We start from the raw sequence: 22,500 nt of genomic DNA on the forward strand, positions 1-22,500 counted from the left end.
GTTAGCCAGCCAGCGTCCAGCGTTAGCCAGCCAGCGTCCAGCGTTAGCCAGCCAGCGTTAGCCAACCAGCGTTAGCCAGCCAGCGTCCAGCGTTAGCCAGCCAGCGTTAGCCAACCAGCGTTAGCTAGCCAGCGTTAGCCAGCCAGCGTCCAGCGTTAGCCAACCAGCGTCCAGCGTAAGCCAGCCAGCGTCCAGCGTTAGCCAGCCAGCGTTAGCCAACCAGCGTTAGCCAGCCAGCGTCCAGCGTTAGCCAGCCAGCGTTAGCCAACCAGCGTTAGCTAGCCAGCGTTAGGCCAGCCAGCGTCCAGCGTTAGCCAGCCAGCGTTAGCCAACCAGCGTTAGCTAGCCAGCGTTAGCCAGCCAGCATCCAGCGTTAGCCAGCCAGCGTTAGCCAACCAGCGTTAGCCAACCAGCGTTAGCCAGCCAGCGTTAGCCAACCAGCGTTAGCCAGCCAGCGTCCAGCATTAGCCAGCCAGCAATAGCCAACCAGCATTAGCTAGCCAGCGTTAGCCAGCCAGCGTTAGCCAACCAGCGTTAGCCAGCCAGCGTCCAGCGTTAGCAAACCAGCGTTAGCCAGCCAGCGTTAGCTAGCCAGCGTTAGCCAGCCAGCATCCAGCGTTAGCCAGCCAGAGTTAGCCAACCAGCGTTAGCTAGCCAGCGTTAGCCAGCCAGCGTCCAGCGTTAGCCAGCCAGCGTTAGCCAGCCAGCGTTAGCCAACCAGCGTTAGCTAACCAGCGTTAGCCAGCCAGCGTTAGCCAACCAGCGTTAGCCAGCCAGCGTCCAGCGTTAGCCAACCAGCGTTAGCCAGCCAGCGTCCAGCGTTAGCCAACCAGCGTTAGCCAGCCAGCGTCCAGCGTTAGCCAGCCAGCGTTAGCCAACCAGCGTTAGCTAGCCAGCGTTAGCCAGCCAGCGTTAGCCAACCAGCGTTAGCCAACCAGCGTTAGCCAGCCAGCGTTAGCCAACCAGCGTTAGCCAGCCAGCGTCCAGCGTTAGCCAGCCAGCATTAGCCAACCAGCGTTAGCCAGCCAGCGTTAGCCAACCAGCGTTAGCCAGCCAGCGTCCAGCGTTAGCCAACCAGCGTTAGCCAGCCAGCGTTAGCCAACCAGCGTTAGCCAGCCAGCGTCCAGTGTTAACCAGCCAGCGTCCAGCGTTAGCCTGCCAGCGTTAGCCAACCATCGTTAGCCAGCCAGCGTCCAGCGTTAGCCAGCCAGCGTCCAGCGTTAGCCAACCAGCGTTAGCCAGCCAGCGTCCAGCGTTAGCCAGCCAGCGTTAGCCAGCCAGCGTTAGCTAGCCAGCGTTAGCCAGCCAGCGTCCAGCGTTAGCCAGCCAGCGTTAGCCAACCAGCGTTAGCTAGCCAGCGTTAGCCAGCCAGCGTCCAGCGTTAGCCAGCCAGCGTCCAGCGTTAGCCAGCCAGCGTTAGCCAACCATCGTTAGCCAGCCAGCGTCCAGCGTTAGCCAGCCAGCGTTCAGCGTTAGCCAACCAGCGTTAGCCAGCCAGCGTCCAGCGTTAGCCAGCCAGCGTTAGCCAACCAGCGTTAGCTAGCCAGCGTTAGCCAGCCAGCGTCCAGCGTTAGCCAGCCAGCGTCCAGCGTTAGCCAGCCAGCGTTAGCCAACCATCGTTAGCCAGCCAGCGTCCAGCGTTAGCCAGCCAGCGTTAGCCAGCCAGCGTCCAGCGTTAGCCAGCCAGCGTCCAGCGTTAGCCAGCCAGCGTTAGCCAGCCAGCGTTAGCCAACCAGCGTTAGCTAACCAGCGTTAGCCAACCAGCGTTAGCCAACCAGCGTTAGCCAACTAGCGTTAGCTAGCCAGCGTTAGCCAGCCAGCGTTAGCCAACCAGCGTTAGCCAACCAGCGTTAGCCAGCCAGCGTTAGCCAACCAGCGTTAGCCAGCCAGCGTCCAGCGTTAGCCAGCCAGCGTTAGCCAACCAGCGTTAGCCAACCAGCGTTAGCCAGCCAGCGTTAGCCAACCAGCGTTAGCCAGCCAGCGTCCAGCGTTAGCCAACCAGCGTTAGCCAACCAGCGTTAGCCAGCCAGCGTCCAGCATTAGCCAGCCAACGTTAGCCAGCCAACGTTAGCCAGCCAGCGTTAGCTAGCCAGCGTTAGCCAGCCAGCGTCCAGCGTTAGCCAACCAGCGTTAGCCAGCCAGCGTCCAGCGTTAGCCAGCCAGCGTTAGCTAGCCAGCGTTAGCCAGCCAGTGTCCAGCGTTAGCCAGCCAGCGTTAGCCAACCAGCGTTAGCCAGCCAGCGTTAGCTAGCCAGCGTTAGCTAGCCAGCGTTAGCCAGCCAGCGTCCAGCGTTAGCCAGCCAGCGTTAGCCAACCAGCGTTAGCTAGCCAGCGTTAGCCAGCCAGCATCCAGCGTTAGCCAGCCAGCGTTAGCCAGCCAGCGTTAGCTAACCAGCGTTAGCTAACCAGCGTTAGCCAGCCAGCGTTAGCCAACCAGCGTTAGCTAGCCAGCGTTAGCGAACGTGTTCAGAGAGTTATTCTGCCTCCACTTAACGCTACGCCCGCTAAACACGTCACCATGGTTACTAACAGGGGGGGGGCAGCTATACGTCACCATGGTTACTGACGGGGGGGCAGCTATACGTCACCATGGTTACTGACAGGGGGGGGCAGCTATACGTCACCATGGTTACTAACAGAGGGGGGGCAGCTATACGTCACCATGGTTACTGACAGGGGGGGGCAGCTATACGTCACCATGGTTACTAACAGAGGGGGGGCAGCTATACGTCACCATGGTTACTGACAGAGTGAAGATGTTTATAGTAATAATAACTTCTCTTGTCGTCAGGTGGAGGGAAGGTGGAGATTAAATCAGAGAAGGTGGATTTTAAAACTGTTCAGTCTAAAGTGGGTTCTCTGGGGAACGTTACTCATGTACCAGGAGGAGGGAAGAAGAAGGTACATGCTAAGAACACGCTAACAGCATGCTAACAACACGCTAACAGCATGCTAACAACACACTAACAGCATGCTAACAACACGCTAACAGCATGCTAACAACACGCTAACAGCATGCTAACAACACGCTAACAGCATGCTAATAACACGCTAAAAACACACTAACAACACACTAACAATATGCTAATAACACACAAACATCATTCTAAGATAGCACAAACAACATGCTAACAACATGCTAACAACATGCTAACAACATGCTAACAAAGCACAAACAACATGCTAACAACATGCTAACAAAGCACAAACAACATGCTAACAACATGCTAACAAAGCACAAACAACATGCTTCAGTATTCACATATTTTATACACTTCAGATACTTTATAGACTGTTCAAATACGTTCTACATTATTCAGATACTTAATACAGTATTTATATACATCTAACTGTCTTTGTACAGGTTATATGTAACTCTATATTTGGGGTTTATATTTGTTTTATATTGTTTATATATTGTAATTATTATATATCAGCTGCCAGGTGTAACAGTATTTGTATTGATGGCGTGTCGACAGATTGAGAGTCAGAAACTGAACTTCAGAGAGAGCGCCAAAGCTCGGACCGACCACGGCGCCGACATCGTCGTCCAGCTTGACGACTCTTCCTCCCCCCACAGCCCCGATGCTGCTGAAGCTCCGCCCCTTGACACCTTGGCCAACCAGGTGAGACGTTTACCTGCTCGCACCAAACCAGAATAATAAAACACACATAATAATAACAATTAAGGCTGCGAGCAGCGATGAACGGGCCCTCGCACCTTCCCACGTGTTGGGGGTACTGGCGGGACGCCGATTGACGCGGTCAGGCACAATGAAACCGGAAGAAAAAGACTCTACTACAAACGGTTCACGAGTTATGAAAGGGGGCGTGGCTAACGTCTTGGGGCGGGGCTATGAGTGTATTTTTTCATGTACATGTCATCAGGACTGGACCCTCATCATACCTGAGACATCTGGGGCAGATTGGACTATGTACAGTGGAGTTACAACAACTTCCTGTTTCATGGCGAATGGCTCAAAATGGCCATGACGCCATGGTCAGGTCGTTCAGTGAAAACCCACCATTTGAATAACTTTTCATCCTCAAGGTCTTTAGATGATCCTGACCAAATTCGTTTGTTAAAGTACACGGCCTATAAAACGCTAGAAATGGGCGAAAATCACACATTAAATTAAAAATGGCTGACTTCTTGTTGAGTTTCGGGCATACCTCCAAGAGGCTTTTTTGTGCGTCTCAACATTTTACATCTGCTTGCCAAATTTCATACATGTAGGTGAAACCGGAGCGAGGGGCTCAATTTGTACAGCTTTCTAAGCTTTCACCGCGTCTGGCAAGTCTGCCAAGTTTTGGAGCGTGTTAACGTCGTCAAAAAGGCGATTAATTTTTGTGAAAAAGAAAAAAAAGAATAATTTCTACAGTTTCATTGGGCCTTCGCCGGCCCGACGTTGTCGCTGCTCGGGCCTTAATAACAGCCTCCTCTTCCTCTCAGGTGTCTGCCTCCCTCGCCAAACAAGGCCTGTGATTGGACAACCCTGTGCCTGCAGACCCCGCCCCCTCCTCCCGTTACCAAGGAAACTGCCTGATGGAAGAAAGAAAAAAAAAGATCATTCTGCCTTTTTCCTCATGACCTTCATCTGATATCACCCCGACGGGGTTGGAGAGATTTTATGATGTAATGTGAAGCCTTTAACTTCAGCTACATGAGCGACCAATCACAAGTCAGTCAGCCAGGTGTTCAGGTGTTTTCTCCAGAGTCGGCGCTCAGAGCCCTCGCAGGTGTAATGTGTCATCAAAAGGTGTGCAAGGAACGCCGTTCACTGTTTCTAAGCAACAACGGTTGCAGCTCCAACCGAGGTCAAAGTTGAAGTCATTTGAACTATGAGCGCAGCACATGGTGGCAATTTCTAGCGCTGCGCCACGCCGAGGGGTAGCACGCTCCCACCTAGTCAGGCGGCGCTGTCCGAGCGGCGCCGCCCTCCCCGTAGGAAAACAACGACACAGCCAGCACAGAGCAATTTACCGCTGATCATGAGTGGCCGGCTTTAGGCTAGTAGCTTCTCTTCCAGTCTTTGTGCTAAGCTAGGCTGGTAGCTTCATTTAGATTTTGTGATCAAATGTTTGTTCCAGGAGTTCTTGAGAACGTTCTCAGGGTCAGTTAGATGGTCTCAGGAGTTCTTGAGAACGTTCTCAGGGTCAGTTAGATGGTCTAAGGAGTCCTTGAGAACGTTCTGAGGGTCAGTTAGATGGTCTAAGGAGTTCTTGAGAACGTTCTCAGGGTCAGTTAGATGGTCTAAGGAGTTCTTGAGAACGTTCTCAGGGTCAGTTAGATGGTCTCAGGAGTTCTTGAGAACGTTCTCAGGGTCAGTTAGATGGTCTAAGGAGTTCTTGAGAACGTTCTCAGGGTCAGTTAGATGGTCTAAGGAGTTGTTGAGAACGTTCTGAGGGTCAGTTAGATGGTCTAAGGAGTCCTTGAGAACGTTCTGAGGGTCAGTTAGATGGTCTAAGGAGTTGTTGAGAACGTTCTGAGGGTCAGTTAGATGGTCTAAGGAGTCCTTGAGAACGTTCTGAGGGTCAGTTAGATGGTCTAAGGAGTTGTTGAGAACGTTCTGAGGGTCAGTTAGATGGTCTAAGGAGTTGTTGAGAACGTTCTGAGGGTCAGTTAGATGGTCCAAGGTGTCCTTGAGAACGTTCTGAGGGTCAGTTAGATGGTCTAAGGAGTTCTTGAGAACGTTCTCAGGGTCAGTTAGATGGTCTCAGGAGTTCTTGAGAACGTTCTCAGGGTCAGTTAGATGGTCTCAGGAGTTCTTGAGAACGTTCTCAGGGTCAGTTAGATGGTCTCAGGAGTTCTTGAGAACGTTCTCAGGGTCAGTTAGATGGTCTCAGGAGTTCTTGAGAACGTTCTGAGGGTCAGTTAGATGGTCTCAGGAGTCCTTGAGGAGGACGAAGGTGAAACTGAGATCCGTTCTCTCATAGAAAACAGAGAACATGCTGCTCCAGCCTGATTGGTCCGTTAGCTTCCTTCATAAAATCCCTCCAATCACAGACAGTCTCTCTCTCTGATGTCACCCCTCTCAGCCAATCATCATCTCCTGTGTGTTTCTGAATGCTGATGTGCTGTAAGCCCCCATGATGACCCCCTCACCCCTCTCACCCAATCACTACAAAATACCCAGAATGCAGTTTGATACCAGGTGCCAAATCCATGCTGTGTCTCTATGCTTGTCGGCTGTTAAAGTGCTTTGTATCAATAAAGTTTCTCTTGAATCTGAGCTGAGAGTTCATCACTAAACAACACAAAGACACGTTTTATCACAAATATTCAAATAATGTTCAAACATCTCGTTGTGAAACGGCCTCGTCTTCCATCTGAGGTTATTTATCGTCTCTTTAGGTGCTTCTCATTTCCCCATTTTTTGCCTCCTCGTCTCCTCGTCTCCTCGCCTCCTCGTCTCCTCGCTCCTCGCTCCTCCGGCAGTGACCCAGAAATCGATCTCAGCGCTCCATCATGAAGGACGTCACAATTCCTAAAATGCATCTCGAGGAGCGAGGAGGCTCGCCGGAGGAGCCATGAGCGAGGATGCACCAGTGTCTCCTCCAGTGTGTCCTCCAGTGTGTCCTCCAGTATGTCCTCCAGTGTGGGGTTAGGGGGACACTGGGACTGAGGGTTCATGACTGAAGGACTGAAGGACTGAAGGGGGACACTGGGACTGAGGGTTCATGACTGAAGGACTGAAGGACTGAAGGGGGACACTGGGACTGAGGGTTCATGACTGAAGGACTGAAGGTGGACACTGGGACTGAGGGTTCAGGACTGAAGGACTGAAGGGGGACACTGTGCAGTGGGTTGAAGCAGCCAGCAGGTGGAGACAAACAGCAGCTGATCTCAGACCAGCTTCAGGTTTAACAAGGTTTACTGTGAGACCAGACTGGACCAGACTGAACCAGACTGGACCAGACTAGACCAGACTGAACCAAACTGGACCAGACTAGACCAGACTGAACCAGACTGGACCAGACTAGACCAGACTGAACCAAACTGGACCAGACTGAACCAAACTGGACCAGACTGAACCAAACTGGACCAGACTGAACCAGACTGGACCGGGGTAGCAGACTGGGGAGCAGGCAGATCAGAACCAGGTGAAAGGGATCGTGGGTCCAGATACTGTGATCAGGCTGATGAGGTGATGAGAGATGAGAGAGATATTGATCAGCTGATCAGGTCTCAGGGCCTGTCTGCCCTGCGTGTTGTCTCTCAGGCTCAAGAAGTTTGTTTGTTATTCTTTGTTTTTATTTTTGCATCTTTCTGATGTTTCTTGATCTCTTACAGCACTACAGCTTTTACTCTTTTGTGTTTTATTCTATTCTAGCTTTTATTTTTAGCTTGTTTTTATTTTCTAATCTTTAATGTGTTTATGTTTTTATAACTGTTTTAATTATGTCTGAATGTTCTTTTGCACTTTGTGGAAATGTTCTTGGATGTTTCTGTGAAGCACTTTGAATCTCCCTGCTGCTGGAATGAGCTACACAAATAAAGCTGCCTTGCCTTACCTGTTACCTGAGAACACCTGCTGACGTCACCTGCTGACGTCACGTGTTGACGCTCCGTAGTGTTACCTGATCGGAGGGGCGGGACCTCAGGGGGCGGGGCCTGGTTGGGGGGTGCGGGTGCGTGTTCTCGTGCATGTTGTTGACACTTCCTGTTTCAGTGCACAGAGAGAGAGCGCGCTGGGAGTGGTGGCACGCGGACACGGCGGTGAGTCTGATGTTCTGGTTCTGGTTGTTTCCGTGTTTCTCTGGTCCGGTACCGGGTCTCCGGGTCCGGGTCGGTACCGGAGGGTTAACGGGGTTCTGCTCGGGGTCTGGAGCCTCAACACGGAAGTAGTGTGCAAGATGAACTGGTGGCTGAATTAACTGGTGATATTCCCGTGCATTAGAGACAGATGTGTGGTAGGAGTGGCCTGTCAGGACCCCTGTCGATTCACCTGAAAATAAACATATTGATCTCTTCGTCTCTCTATCACATTCATGTGTCGGTATCTTTTGAAAGATTACTAACGGAACAGTTTGCTGGAAAATTAATTTGACGTGCGTTAGGCTGCTGTCACGATGCCGCTCTGAGGGCAAGAGTACAGTAGGTGGTAGGAGACGATGCCTGCTCAAAACACTCACGTCAATAAATCCTTTACAAAATATTCTCGTTGTCAGTCTTATATTTGTATCGTATATCGTTATTAATCTGATGTCAAGTTGATTTGAGGCCTGTTCATACTTTCATACAGCCTGTAATATACCGTATGATGTTTAAACTTTACAGCAGCTCCACCGCGGAAGCGTGGAGATGCTGCTGTGGCAAACTGTGACCGCTCAGATCAACCTGTGATACAGCATCTGTAGGCTATCTACCAGCGATCAGGTTTTATATTCAATGCTACAGTCATTAATCTCTCTCATCACAACGCTGTTCTTCACTGTGCAGCACATTCACCCAGATCACACTGTTAACTCCAATTTTGCATCTAACGTTATCGAGACAGCATTTGAAAAACTACGCACATACAGTCCTGTCTATTCTTTAACTTTATGTGTTCAACTGTGTGGTCTTTGTTCTTAGCTGTGATGTCTATTTATGTGTAAGTAGGCTACACTGAGAGCGATACAAAAAAAGAACAGTCAAATTCCCCATAAGTGTACACACACATAACGTAGTTAACCAACAACGCTGGTTTTGAATCACTAATGATGATTGTTGTCTTTCCTTCTGTCATAGTAATGAGTAAGTCTATGTACGTATGTCTGTGTCAAGATACAGAGCCTACATTGAAGAAACCTATTTGAACTAGAATTTGGGCACGTTGTTGATATGTACAATTAGCACTTTGCACACCATAGTGATGCATATGCTGTTATCTGATTTCGGTGGGTCTTAATGATGCAACATAGAAAAGGCAGCCAGTATTGATAGAATAAATTGTAAAGAAATTATATTGTATGGCTTCAATATATTATACCTTAATTTTCTCACATTTTAGATGCATTCAGATAGTATTATTTTTCATTAATTTATTAACGTTTCCTAAAGTAATTAATAGTGGGAATCGAGGCAGGTATGTGTGTTGTTTCCGTGGCTTAGCGGTATATTCAAGTGCGTTAGAACATATTTAATAGTCTCTTACCTACATGTGGTTCGACTCCAGCATTCAGTGTTTTTTTTTTAGCTAGACGATTGATATTTTCTCAAAGAAGATGGATAATGTTTTCATGCATTTCTGTCTTGATCGAGATGAACGTTTCAGCAACCGATCCGATCGTAATGTTTCAGCAGACACAAAAACCCTGTGCGTAGTTTTCCAAATGCTGTCTCGATAACGTTAGTTGCAGTGTAATCTGGGTGAATGTGCTGCACAGTGAAAAACAGCGTTGTGATGAGAGAGATTAATGACTGTAGCATTGAATATAAAACCTGATCGCTGGTAGATAGCCTACAGATGCTGTATCACAAGTTAATCTGACTTGATCACAGTTGAATGGGTTCGACCTGGGTGTAGACGTCAGACTGTATTTGTCATTTACGAATGAAAGTATGAACAGGTCTCAAATCAACTTCACATCATACTAATAACGATATGATACATACACATATCACACTGACAGCAAGAAAACGTTTTAAATGATTTATTGACGTTGGCAGTGTTTTCAACAGGCATCGACAAAGTCACCTACTTTACCATTCTCATGTCCTCGCGCTGAGATTGGCGTCGCTACCACAGCCTCACGTCCGCGTGATGACTGTTCTAGCAAACTGATCGTAATGTTTCAAATGACACCGACAAAACAATCGGACAGAAAGGAGAAGCGGGAGTGAATCGACAGGGGTCCTGACAGGCCACTCCTACCACACATCTGCACGGGAATATCACCAGTTAATTCAGCCACCAGTTAATCTTGCACACCGGTACTTATGACCGTGTAACGGTGTGACGTCACACAGCTGGACCTCCGATCAGCTGGTTCTGGTCCTTAAAGTCAGTAGAACCCTAAAACACAGAGGTTCTCTCTGAAGTCTGAAGTCTCAGTCTGATCTCTGATCAAACTGAAACAGGAACCTCCTCCAGATGATCAGATGATCAGGTCTGGTTCTCTCTGCAGGAAGTAACGAAGTACATCTACTCCAGTACTGCAGGTAGTCAGTTTAAAGATACTTTACATGTCCTGCTATTTCTACTGTGCTTATCTGACAGCTGCAGGATTATTACCATCAATCATAAAGTTAATCATAAAGTTATTAAATACTGACAGAGAGTCTGCTTCTCTGGACTGATCAGCCTGAGAGACAGAGAGAGACAGCAGGATGTGTTTCTTTAAACTGCTTTAATGAGTTCTCAGATTACTGAATAATATCAGACAGCAGAACGATGAACCTCCACTGAGCTCCTCTAACTCATTCAGGACATTACAACTCAGTGGTGTGGAGACAGCCTCCTTTTTATTATATTATATATATAGTATATACTATATATAGTATATAGTATATACTATATACTATATACTATATATTGTATATATATTATATACAATATATATATATAGTATATATACTATATACAATATATATTATATAGTATATATACTATATATACTATATAATATATATTGTATATAATATATATACTATATATATATATAGTACATATATATATATATATAGTATATATAGTATATATTATATACTAAAGTCAGACTAAGGAGCTGTTTATTGGGAGTATTTGGTATAAGCTCCATCTCTTAGTTCTTTTAAAGGTCCCATATCAGCTCATTTTCAAGTTCATGTTTGTATTTTGTGTTTCTACTAGAACATGTTTACGTGTTTTAATGTTAAAAAAAAACCCTTTATTTTCCTCATACTGTCGGTCTAAATACACCTGTATTCACCCTCCGTCTGAAACGCTCCGTTTTAGCTCATTTCAACGGAATTGCGTTGCTAGGCAACAGCTTGGGTCCATGTTTACTTCCTGTCAGCTGATGTTATTTACATACACTGCAACAAGAAATAAACTGGGACACATTTAGAATGTTTATGTTTAAAACCGTGAAATGGTCTAAATATTTGTAGATTTGTGACATCACAAATGGACAGAAATCCTGACGGCTTCTTTCAAACGCAGTTTCTGAATACGGGCTGTGTGTGTTTCTCCGTATATTGAAATATAAAAGAAATGAAAATTGCACTTTTTACAATATGGACCTTTAAATGTTTGCTGCTGCCTTTCATCAAACCCAATAATGATCTGATACTGCACTATTTCTATTCTAGCTTTTATTTTAAGCTTGTTTTTATTTTCTAATCTTTAACGGTTAATGTCTTAATGTTCCTTTGCACTGATTGTTTGTCTAAAGCACTTTGAATTCACCTGTTGATGGAATGTGCTCTGTAAAGCTGCCTTACCTTACCTTACCTTAGTTTACCCACAATGCCTGTCATTGTTCACCTGTTCTGATGATTGATCAGTTAGAATGAAACTGTAGATTAGTTCAAATATGACGAACCTTATTTGCCTGAACTTGTACCATGACATACCTGGAACGACCGGTAAAACGTGTGTGGAACATTCAGTTTGGCTCTTTTCTGTTATACGCATGCTGCTCACTCCACACTGCAGAAGAGTTAGTTTAGCTCTGAGAATATCTAGTGAATGTTCAGTGGACGTTTGTGCAGAAATAACTGCTGCAGCTCCTCCAGACCAACAGAGGTTTCCCGTGTCTTGTGAAGTGACGGGGCTCCGCAGAGAGAAACGTTATCGTCTCCCACCAAAACTCCGGCGTCTCCCCTGTTCCCTCCGGCCGCGGTCGGGAGGCTGAGGCGGGAAAAGCCAACACTAGGATCAGCATTGATTCATGGAGAGACCTTGGTCTGGTCAGCTAACATTACTGCCAAGCAGCTGAAATATAGAGTGATATTGTGCTTTTAGCTGACGTGTGTCTCCTCACTGTGTTGAGCGATGCTCCTTCATGTCTATGTAGAGCGAGCACAAGCGTCATATTCTTTGGATTTTCCCGGCAAAACAGTCCTGAGTTCCTTACCTAGAATAGATCAGTCCACAGGCTGTTAGAGGCCCCCGAGAGAGTCGGCGAAGGTTTCCGTTTATAGGTTACGTTACAATCCGTTCGCACAATGGTAGGGATGCACCGATACCGATGCCAGTATCGGGTATCGGGTCCGATACTGTGCTCATGTACTTGTACTCACAAAACGTCTCCGATACAACGGCAACGATACCACTTTACGGCAGCGTGACGTTAACCTCTCGTCACCATCTTTCGGGTCCTCACACTCCACCTCCCCGACGGTGTCGGCCCTCACTTTCATTGCACCACGGGGTTTTGCTTGCACCCTCTGAGTTGCGCGCACGTTAGACTCCTTGGTCCGTGTTTCAAGACGGGTCAGGTGGGTTGCAGACGTCGCCGCAGACCTCTGGTGCCTTTTACGTGGGCTGAGCCCCGACGCGGTTGGTGAAGGAACGCCAAGTTCCGGTCACATGACCGGAGCTCAGCCAATAGAAACGCTTTCTCTCTTAACTGACCTGTGATTGGTCAAAGTCTCCCATCACGGGCTAGATGTCCTAAAGCCTGAAAACAGAGCTGTGAGGAGGAGCCGGAGTCTAGTTTTCTCTCAGAACACTTGAATTACAATACGCTGAAAGGTTATTATGGGATGTTTTGCCCAATGATGCCAAAAATATACTGACTACTGCAGGTTTAACATCAAAATAAAAGGTTATTGGACCGGCGGTCTCCGGGACAACAGCGGGGTACGGCGCTCCAGAGAGCCAGGGAGAGAACGGGTTGGGTGCCAGCCCCGTGCGGAGCAGCAGAACGAAAACACCAACACATCTCCGACAGTATGATAATAATGCACTTCCTGTTCCCAGTCTGATAGTCTGTAGATATGAAGTCTATAAACAAGATATATTATCATAAAATACATTCGTACCGACAGGATACAGTAAAGCACACAGGCCGTTTCCATGCCGACAAGCGACCGCGTCTGTCTGTCTGTTCACCTGAGGGACGCGTGATCCTGCGGATCCCAGCTGGACGTCAGATGAGCAGGCGGTCCTTAACGTGGCCCAGGACGCGTTCACTACACACTAAAAGAATGAGGTCACACGTGGCCCAGACCAACTCTGAATGTGGTCTGAAAGATCCGATCTCAATGCGTCCTGAGTGCGTTCACACCTGTTCTTAGAGCTGTCCACTAGTGGTCGGATCACTGAGGACGCGTGTTAATACCAGGTCTGGACAGGACCTCTGACTACCAGTAGGCTGATGTAGACCACATCAGCGGGATGTTTACTTCCTGTCAGCTGATCTCATTCACGTCCAAAGTAACAGGAAGTATGATGAGTAATTCAATTTACAAAGAACTACTCAGCAGTGACAGCTGTGTCAACACTGTGACATGTCTTCTTTTCACAGAGGATTAATGGACTTCATGGTGGTTTCGTTCCCGTTGACGCCCTGATTCCTGTTTCCTTTTTCCCCATTCATTAATCTGCAGCTGTGTTTCGACCAGAAGGTAGGAGAGGTTTCCATTCATAATCTGGTTTAATCTATGTTTATGAAGTATAGTCTCTGGTGTCTTGGTATAATCTGAGGGAAGTATAGTCTCTGGTGTCTTGGTATAATCTGAGGGAAGTATAGTCTCTGGTGTCTTGGTTTAATCTGAGGGAAGTATAGTCTCTGGTGTCTTGGTTTAATCTGAGGGAAGTATAGTCTCTGGTGTCTTGGTTTAATCTGAGGGAAGTATAGTCTCTGGTGTCTTGGTTTAATCTGAGGGAAGTAGTCTAACAAACACTGACTTCTTCCTACAGGCACAGAGGAGTGATCCGTTCACACCTGCTGGATCTGGACTTCGTGGATCTGGACTCGGTGGTTCTGGACTCGGTGGTTCTGGACTCAGTGGATCTGGACTCAGGGGATCTGGTCTGGATTAACGATCTGACCGTGTGGACCGGGACTGTTCTGGTCTTACTGAGACTCTGAGATGCAGCTGATCAACAGTAAAGTTGTGACTGTGATTCTGCTGTCACTTCTGCTGCTGGGGTGAGTACAAGTACTACTACTACTACTACTACTACTACTACTACTACTACTACTACTACTACTACCACTAGTACTACTACTACCACTACTACTACTACTACTACTACTACTACTACTACTACTACCACTACCACTACTACCACTACTACTACTACTACTACCACTACTACTACCACTACTACCACTACTACCACTACTACTACTACTACTACCACTACTACTACTACCACTACTACTACTACTACTACCACTACCACTACCACTACTACCACTACTACTACTACTACTACCACTACCACTACCACTACTACTACTACTACTACCACTACCACTACCACTACTACTACTACTACTACTACCACTACTACTACTACTACTACTACTACTACTACCACTACTACCACTACTACTACTACTACTACTACTACTACTACTACCACTACCACTACTACCACTACTACTACTACTACTACCACTACCACTACCACTACTACTACCACTACTACTACTACTACTACTACTACTACTACCACTACTACCACTACCACTACTACTACTACTACTACTACTACCACTACTACTACCACTACTACTACTACTACTACTACTACTACTACTACCACTACTACTACTACTACTACTACCACTACCACTACTACTACTACTACTACCACTACCACTACCACTACTACTACTACTACTACTACTACTACTACTACTACCACTACTACCACTACTACTACTACTACCACTACTACTACTACCACTACTACTATTACTACTACTACTACTACCACTACTACTACTACTACTACTACTACCACTACCACTACTACTACCACTACTACCACTACTACCACTACCACTACTACTACCACTACTACCACTACCACTACCGCTACTGCTACTGCCGCTACTGCTACTACTACTACCACTACCACTACCACTACCACTACTACTACTACTACTACTACCACTACTACTACTACTACCACTACTACCACTACCACTACCACTACTACTACTACCACTACTACCACTACCACTACCACTACTACCACTACCACTACTACCACTACCACTACCACTACCACTACTACTACTACTACTACTACTAGTTTAAGAAGTACTAATAATACTGCTACTGGGGTTAGTTCATATACAAGTACTATTGTTAGAAGTACTAATACTACTTCTACGGGAGTGTTCATACACAAGTATTATTTTTAGAAGTACTTATACTACTATTACTACTAGGGTGAGTTTATAAAGTACTGAAGTACTACTACTACTTCTACTGTAGACAAGAAGCTTTTGGACACAAACACTTGAAGGGGGACATTAACTACAACTCCCAAGGTGCATTTCACTAACAACCAGCCAATCAAAGAGCTTCATTAAGCTCATTAACGATGTAAATATGATCCGATCACTTCTTATTGATTACGAATGATTGATTGTGTTTGAACCCACAGAGTGCTGTATTGCTACCTCTACCAGTCCAGGTAACACACACTAATTAATATATTATATATTTAATCATGTTTTATTTTTAATATATTTAATATTTAATGTTTTATATGTTTATATAGTTTTATATTTAGTATGTTTAATATGTCATATATGTACTATATTTTATAATATATATTATATATAATGTTTTAAGTTTAATGTATTATACATTTTATAGTCTTATATTTAATATATTTAATTTGTCATATATGTACTTTATTTTATATTCAATCCTAACAGGAAGCTCAGGATGAGATTTATTTTTCAAAACAAAAGCCCCATAGAGTAACTCTACCCTAACAGGAAGCTCAGGATAAGGCTTGTTTTTCAAAAGAAAAGCCCCATAGAGTACCTTTATCCTAACAGGAAGCTCAGGATGAGGCTTGTTTTTCAAAATAAAAGCCCCATAGAGTAACTCTATCCTAAGAGGAAGCTCGGGATGAGGCTTGTTTTTCAAAAGAAAAGCCCCATAGAGTAACTCTATCCTAACAGGAAGCTCAGGATGAGGCTTGTTTTTTCAAAATAAAAGCCCCATAGAGTACCTTTATCCTAACGGGAAGCTCTGGATGAGGCTTGTTTTTCAAAATAAAAGCCCCATAGAGCAACTCTAGCACACAGTCAAAATTTCTTGCGAAATCTTTCTAGTCATTTATTTTCTTCACATAATGTGTTATAAACCTTTTTAAACACGTATTACCAGATATAGAATTTAAACTTATTATTTATTGACTGATTAATGTTTGTGTTTGTTAACAGATTCGTGAGCTTCAGGCTGAACGACGCCAGTCGAGAGAACGGGTCAGTAACAGTTTCTATACTCCTTCAGGGTGTGGACTGATAGTCTTATCAGCCTGCTCACACAGAGAGTCTGTTGACCAGGAACCACAGGACTGTTTCATTATTTAATAACCAGACAGGATGTCCTCTAGAGATATCTGCATCATTATCTTATCTAGTCATATCTCTGATTCTAGATATCCCTGATTACATTATGACTGGTACTATTCAAACTACCTCCTTTTGAGATATCTAAAAGTAAATCTTGACTAGTCCTAATGAAGTTTATTTAGGATTAGATGGATAACTGAATAACAGATATCTCTATCTGTTGTTTGGACTAGTCACAGTGACGTTATGGATATCTGGAATAAGAGTTACGACTAGTCAGAATGACGTTGCAGTGTTGCTGTGATGGTGTTTGCTATGAGTGTGTGTGGGGTGTGTATTTAAGAGGTTTTCAGTTTTCCATTAACCAACAATGGTTTAGTTATTAGAAGCAACCAGACACTCTGGTTCCAGAACCGGTCCAGTCTGAATGTGTTGACAGGTTTTTATCTACCTATCTACCTATCTAAATGACATATCTACCTATAATAACCTTGAGGTTCAGGTTCAGGTGTGATCACCTGGTGACACCTGGTGGCAGCTGTAGAGAACTACAGTAACAGACACACTGATCTCTCACTAACTACTACAGCAGAAGCCTCACATTAATCATATAAACAATAATATAACAATAATAATAATCGTTTATTAACCGCAACCGCTTATCCTGTTAGTGGAGCCGACACAAATAGACTGACAACCATTCACACCTACGGGACATTTAGAGTCAATGAACATGCATGTCTTTGGACTGTGGGAGGAAACCTGAGCACCCGGAGAAAACCCACGCTGACACGGGGAGAACATGACGACTCTGGGCCGTCATGTATCATATAACATTTTATATATAAATATATATATATATATATTATTGTGCAGACCTCCTGCTGATGTCATCCCTGTGAGTTATGAGCTCCACCTGGTGGCTCCTGATCAGTGAGTACCTTCATCATCATCATCATCCTCATCCTCATCCTAATCAATCACTGTCAGTGTGAAACAGACTGCACTGCATCTATCTTCCATTTGCTTTGTGCAATGCATTGTGGGAGAACAGCTTGACTTCGAACTCACCGCAGAGTTGGTGTGTAATCTGACAAGTATGTATACAGTATGTACTGTATACAGTATATAAATGCATGTGTATATATATATACGTAGCAACGGTCTGTTATACATGGCAACGGTCTGTTATACATGGCAACGGTATGTTATACATAGCAACGGTCTGTTATACATAGCAACGGTCTGTTATACATGGCAACGGTATGTTATACATAGCAACGGTCTGTTATACATGGCAACGGTATGTTATACATAGCAACGGTCTGTTATACATGGCAACGGTATGTTATACATAGCAACGGTCTGTTATACATGGCAACGGTATGTTATACATAGCAACGGTCTGTTATACATGGCAACGGTCTGTTATACATGGCAACGGTATGTTATACATGGCAACGGTCTGTTATACATAGCAACGGTCTGTTATACATAGCAACGATGTGTTATACATAGCAGCGGTCTGTTATACATAGCAGCGGTCTGTTATACATGGCAACGGTCTGTTATACATAGCAACGGTCTGTTATACATAGCAACGATGTGTTATACATAGCAGCGGTCTGTTATACATAGCAACGGTCTGTTATACATAGCAACGGTCTGTTATACATAGCAACGGTCTGTTATACATAGCAACGGTCTGCTATACATAGCAACGGTCTGTTATATATAGCACTGGCACACATCGGTGATGGTGTACAGTGATGCTAATGCTAACTGTTAGCTCTGGTGGGTTGGTTTGCTTCAAGGGCTAACAATGCTAACAGCGCTAACAATGCTAACAGCGCTAACAATGCTTACAGCGCTAACAATGCATACAGCGCTAACAATGCGTACAGCGCTAACAATGCTTACAGCGCTAACAATGCTTACAGCGCTAACAATGCTTACAGCGCTAACAATGCTTACAGCGCTAACAATGCGTACAGCGCTAACAATGCTTACAGCGCTAACAATGCGTACAGCGCTAACAATGCGTAGAGCGCTAACAATGCTAACAGCACTTGAGTTGTTGTGTGATCTGATGAGGAAACTCTGTGTTTCAGTCTGCAGTACAAACAGCCGAGCCTCACACAGGGGTGAGTATCATTCACTGCTGCTGCTGCTGCTGTTGTTGTTGTTGTTGTTGTTGTTGTTGTTTGTTTGTTAATGATGTCATTCCGTGTTTTCCACCGTAGTCGTACCGACGTGGTGACGGTGACGCCCTGGTTGGCTCCTATTGTCTGGGAGGGTTGCTTTAACCCGGTTCTACTCGACAGCATCTACAAACCAAAGAACATCACCGTCGCCGCCACCGTGTTCGCTGTCGGAAAGTAAGTATGAAATCACAACGCCGTGCTTTCCACGCCGTCCTGAACGCAGCTCCTCTGCTTTGAGACCTTAGACTTGGAGGTGACCTCTCTGACCTTCTGGACAGGTACATCATGTTCCTGAAAGACTTCCTGGAGACGGCAGAGAAGCACTTCTTCGTTGGTTTCAAGGTGCATATTTACGTGTTCACCGACCGGCCGACCGAGGTGCCCCAAGTCAAAATGGCCGCCGGCAGACAGGTAAACTCGTGCTAGTGCGACATATTCACACTGATCTGAGATGTTTGATATCCAACAACTCCTCTTCCTCCTCTTCCTCCTCTTCCTCCTCTTCCTCCTCCAGATGACGGTGCGTTCGGTGCCCAGCTCCAATCGTTGGCAGGAGATCTCTGCTCGGAGGATGGAGCTCATCCAGACGCTGACAGAGGATCTTCGTAACCACACCGACTACATCTTCTGTTTGGACGTCGACTCTCGGTTCCACGGCCGCTGGGGGACCGAGTCATTGGGCGCACTGGTCGCCGTGGTACATCCAGGTCAGTGGGCGACACCGAATCATCATCCAGGCTGATGTTCAGCAGAGTCTCATATTCATGTATCTCTGCCTTCGGGTGCTTTCAGCGTGTTCGCTGCCGTTACGGATCAGGCTGTTTCCTCCAATAGTGAACTAGACAACCTGATGAATCCATCGGTACCAACCAGGTCAGACTAGCTGGTAGTGAAGGAGGTTAAATAACGCTCCAAACCTACGCCACATGTTGGCGAGGAAAAACTGTCATGTCCATTTTGAAAGGGGTCCCTTGACCTCTGACCTCCAGATATGTGAATGTGTGAGGGTTTTTTTTCCGAAAAAAAAACACTAAAAAAAAGTCAGAAAAATGTATTAAAATCTTTTTTTTTTTTTTTTTTTTTTTAAGTCAGTAAAATGTTAAAAATAAAAAAAGTCTGAAAATTGTCTAAAAATGTTCAAGAAAGGTCAAAAAAATGCTAAAAAAAGTAAAAATAAAAAGTTTTTAAAGTATTCATGTATCTCTGCCTCTGAGTACTTTCAGCGTGTCGGCTGCCGTTAAGGTTCAGGCTGTTTCCTCCTTGTGTGTTCAGGTTACTACAGGGACGACCGGAGTAGGTTCCCCTACGAGCGGAGAACCGTGTCCAGAGCTTACGTGGGTCCTGGGGAGGGGGACTTCTACTACTGTGGGGGGGCGTTTGGAGGCCTCCTGCAGGAAGTACACCTGCTCGCCAAAACTTGCCGCTCCAACTTTGAGGCTGACGCCCGGGAAGGCATCGAGGCTGCCTGGCAGGAGGAGAGTCACCTGAACAGGTAGTTAGGAGGAGAGTCACCTGAACAGGTAGTTAGGAGGAGAGTCACCTGAACAGGTAGACAGGAGGAGAGTCACCTGAACAGGTAGACAGGAGGAGAGTCACCTAAACAGGTAGGCAGGAGGAGAGTCACCTGAACAGGTAGTTAGGAGGAGAGTCACCTGAACAGGTAGTTAGGAGGAGAGTCACCTGAACAGGTAGTTAGGAAGAGAGTCACCTGAACAGGTAGTTAGGAAGAGAGTCACCTGAACAGGTAGGCAGGAGGAGTGTCACCTGAACAGGTAGTTAGGAGGAGAGTCACCTGAACAGGTAGACAGGAGGAGAGTCACCTGAACAGGTAGTTAGGAGGAGAGTCACCTGAACAGGTAGACAGGAGGAGAGTCACCTGAACAGGTAGACAGGAGGAGAGTCACCTAAACAGGTAGGCAGGAGGAGAGTCACCTGAACAGGTAGTTAGGAGGAGAGTCACCTGAACAGGTAGTTAGGAGGAGAGTCACCTGAACAGGTAGTTAGGAAGAGAGTCACCTGAACAGGTAGTTAGGAAGAGAGTCACCTGAACAGGTAGGCAGGAGGAGTGTCACCTGAACAGGTAGGCAGGAGGAGAGTCACCTGAACAGGTAGTTAGGAAGAGAGTCACCTGAACAGGTAGGCAGGAGGAGTGTCACCTGAACAGGTAGACAGGAGGAGAGTCACCTGAACAGGTAGTTAGGAGGAGAGTCACCTGAACAGGTAGTTAGGAGGAGAGTCACCTGAACAGGTAGACAGGAGGAGAGTCACCTGAACAGGTAGTTAGGAGGAGAGTCACCTGAACAGGTAGACAGGAGGAGAGTCACCAGGTGTTGACCCTCGTTGTATTTTCTAATCACTTCCTGTTCCTGTGTTCAGGTACATGTGGATCAACAAGCCCAGTAAGGTGCTCTCACCTGAGTACCTGTGGCAGGACTTCAAACCCAGAAATGGTGAACTTCACATCATCAGATTCTCCGGAGTCGTCAAGAACTACGCTGCGATCCGACCCAACCCCTGAGAGTCCGGACCGGACCGAACCTCCAAGAAAACATCACGGTTTGGAACCGGTTCACACCTGTCTCTAACACCTGAGGCTTACCCACAACCCACCTCTTCACCTGACGTCTGGCGTCAGTCAGTCAGTCCTAATTTGAACGGCTAAAAGACTTCACAGAATTATCGTACACTAAAGAAGCACTTCCTGTCGTTACACGGCGTCACGGCCTGATCCGTCCCGCCGACGCTCTCAGGACCGTTAGCTAGCGTTCGTCAGCTCTTCTTTAACTCTCTAAATCTATCAGGTTTAGTTTTACGTACCTTTTTTTAGCCGTCACATTAGCCGAAGCTTCTGTTCTTTTTGCATCTAGTGTCTTACTTATTTAACTATGAAACTCAGGTGACCTACACTAAGCACTGTGCCTGAATGCATCACGTGTGACACTAATGCATGAAGCTGTTGTTTTTCTTTCCAGACGAGTTGTGACCGAGGATGTTGTTAGTGGCCAAACAAGAAATAGCCGTTATAGAACAAAAGGGGGCTTCTGCGGGTCCTCAACCCTCTGAGGTCTAAAGCCTCGTCCACACCGGGACCGTCAGCAGCGTGGCGGCAGCGTTACCTGATGTTTTTTTATTTTGGCGTCTGTGTTAACAGGTTAGAGCAGCCACACTGCCCGCGTGAAATGCGCGACTCGACTGCGTCTCTTCTAGAGATTCGAGGTCTCGTCTATTTTTGACACGAGCTGTGCGGTTCACAGCAACAACAGACAGTGAAGGTGATCTATTGACTGTATATTAACATCATATCAGAAACATAACTACAGTTTACACGTTTATCTGTAGAATATGTTACGGGATGAAAAAAAAGTAAAGACTTAAATCAACACTTCCTGCTTTCATTTCAAAATAAAAGCCCTCAAGCGTATTTTCTGTGGACAGAATTCCTTCATTTGTTAACACAAGGCTTTTATTCTGAAATATGTGCCGGACAGTGCTGTAGAACATGCAGTGACTTGGACAACTCCATGAATGAATATAATACGGGGTTTTAATGGTGGATTATTACTATTATTTACAAATTACCACACGTTTCTGAACCTTCGACATTTATAATGAAAGTTAATGGACATTATGAAAGTCAAACTCTATGTAGAAAGAAAGGGCTGACAGCAGCAGCTGCAGAAACGCAGCTGGTGTGAACACCCGACGCAGGAATCACGCAGCCGCCACGCAGGAATCACGCAGCCGCCACGCAGCCGCCACGCAGCCGCCACGCAGCCGCCACGCAGCCGCCCCATAATCAGAAAGACGTACTGTAGCGCTCTCGGTACGTT

General features: G+C 46.0%; 2 protein-coding genes across 4 annotated transcripts in view; both read left to right on the forward strand.

Annotated features, from left to right (window-relative positions):
- The window catches only part of maptb (microtubule-associated protein tau b), a 22,634-nt gene extending 17,250 nt beyond the window's left edge, over positions 1 to 5,384 (forward strand). The window contains exons 9-11 of the mRNA XM_037791686.1: positions 2,791 to 2,900; positions 3,479 to 3,625; positions 4,453 to 5,384. Coding sequence (XP_037647614.1) covers positions 2,791 to 2,900; positions 3,479 to 3,625; positions 4,453 to 4,485 — 290 coding nt within the window. The 3' untranslated portion in view covers positions 4,486 to 5,384. The remainder of the gene's footprint in view (positions 1 to 2,790; positions 2,901 to 3,478; positions 3,626 to 4,452) is intronic.
- A 2,239-nt stretch (positions 5,385 to 7,623) lies between these two features.
- Positions 7,624 to 22,078, forward strand: LOC119501224 (globoside alpha-1,3-N-acetylgalactosaminyltransferase 1-like). Of its 3 annotated transcripts, none has more exons than XM_037791433.1 (12): positions 7,624 to 7,719; positions 13,440 to 13,539; positions 13,835 to 14,066; positions 15,542 to 15,571; positions 16,335 to 16,376; positions 17,343 to 17,399; positions 18,578 to 18,610; positions 18,710 to 18,844; positions 18,949 to 19,081; positions 19,185 to 19,377; positions 19,943 to 20,162; positions 21,047 to 22,078. In XM_037791433.1, the coding sequence occupies exons 3-12, from the start codon at positions 14,008 to 14,010 to the stop codon at positions 21,186 to 21,188; spliced, it is 1,044 nt and encodes a 347-aa protein (XP_037647361.1). In that variant the 5' UTR covers positions 7,624 to 7,719; positions 13,440 to 13,539; positions 13,835 to 14,007; the 3' UTR covers positions 21,189 to 22,078. The 3 variants fall into 3 exon arrangements, with proteins under 3 accessions (XP_037647361.1, XP_037647363.1, XP_037647362.1); XM_037791434.1 differs by lacking the exon at positions 7,624 to 7,719 and adding an exon at positions 10,124 to 10,146; XM_037791435.1 differs by lacking the exon at positions 17,343 to 17,399.
- Positions 22,079 to 22,500: the final 422 nt, after the last annotated feature.

The sequence above is a fragment of the Sebastes umbrosus genome, chromosome 14 (assembly GCF_015220745.1).
Source record: "Sebastes umbrosus isolate fSebUmb1 chromosome 14, fSebUmb1.pri, whole genome shotgun sequence".
In the NCBI taxonomy this organism is placed as follows: Eukaryota; Metazoa; Chordata; class Actinopteri; order Perciformes; family Sebastidae; genus Sebastes; species Sebastes umbrosus.

What these genes read in the sequence shown, in the direction of transcription:
- LOC119501224 (XM_037791433.1), top strand. Translation starts at nt 14,008, where the DNA reads ATGCAGCTGATCAACAGTAAAGTTGTGACTGTGATTCTGCTGTCACTT. An exon ending in TGCTACCTCTACCAGTCCAG is followed by an intron (nt 15,572 to 16,334) that starts GTAACACACACT and finishes GTTTGTTAACAG; the next exon opens with ATTCGTGAGCTTCAGGCTGA. An exon ending in ACCGTGTTCGCTGTCGGAAA is followed by an intron (nt 18,845 to 18,948) that starts GTAAGTATGAAA and finishes CCTTCTGGACAG; the next exon opens with GTACATCATGTTCCTGAAAG.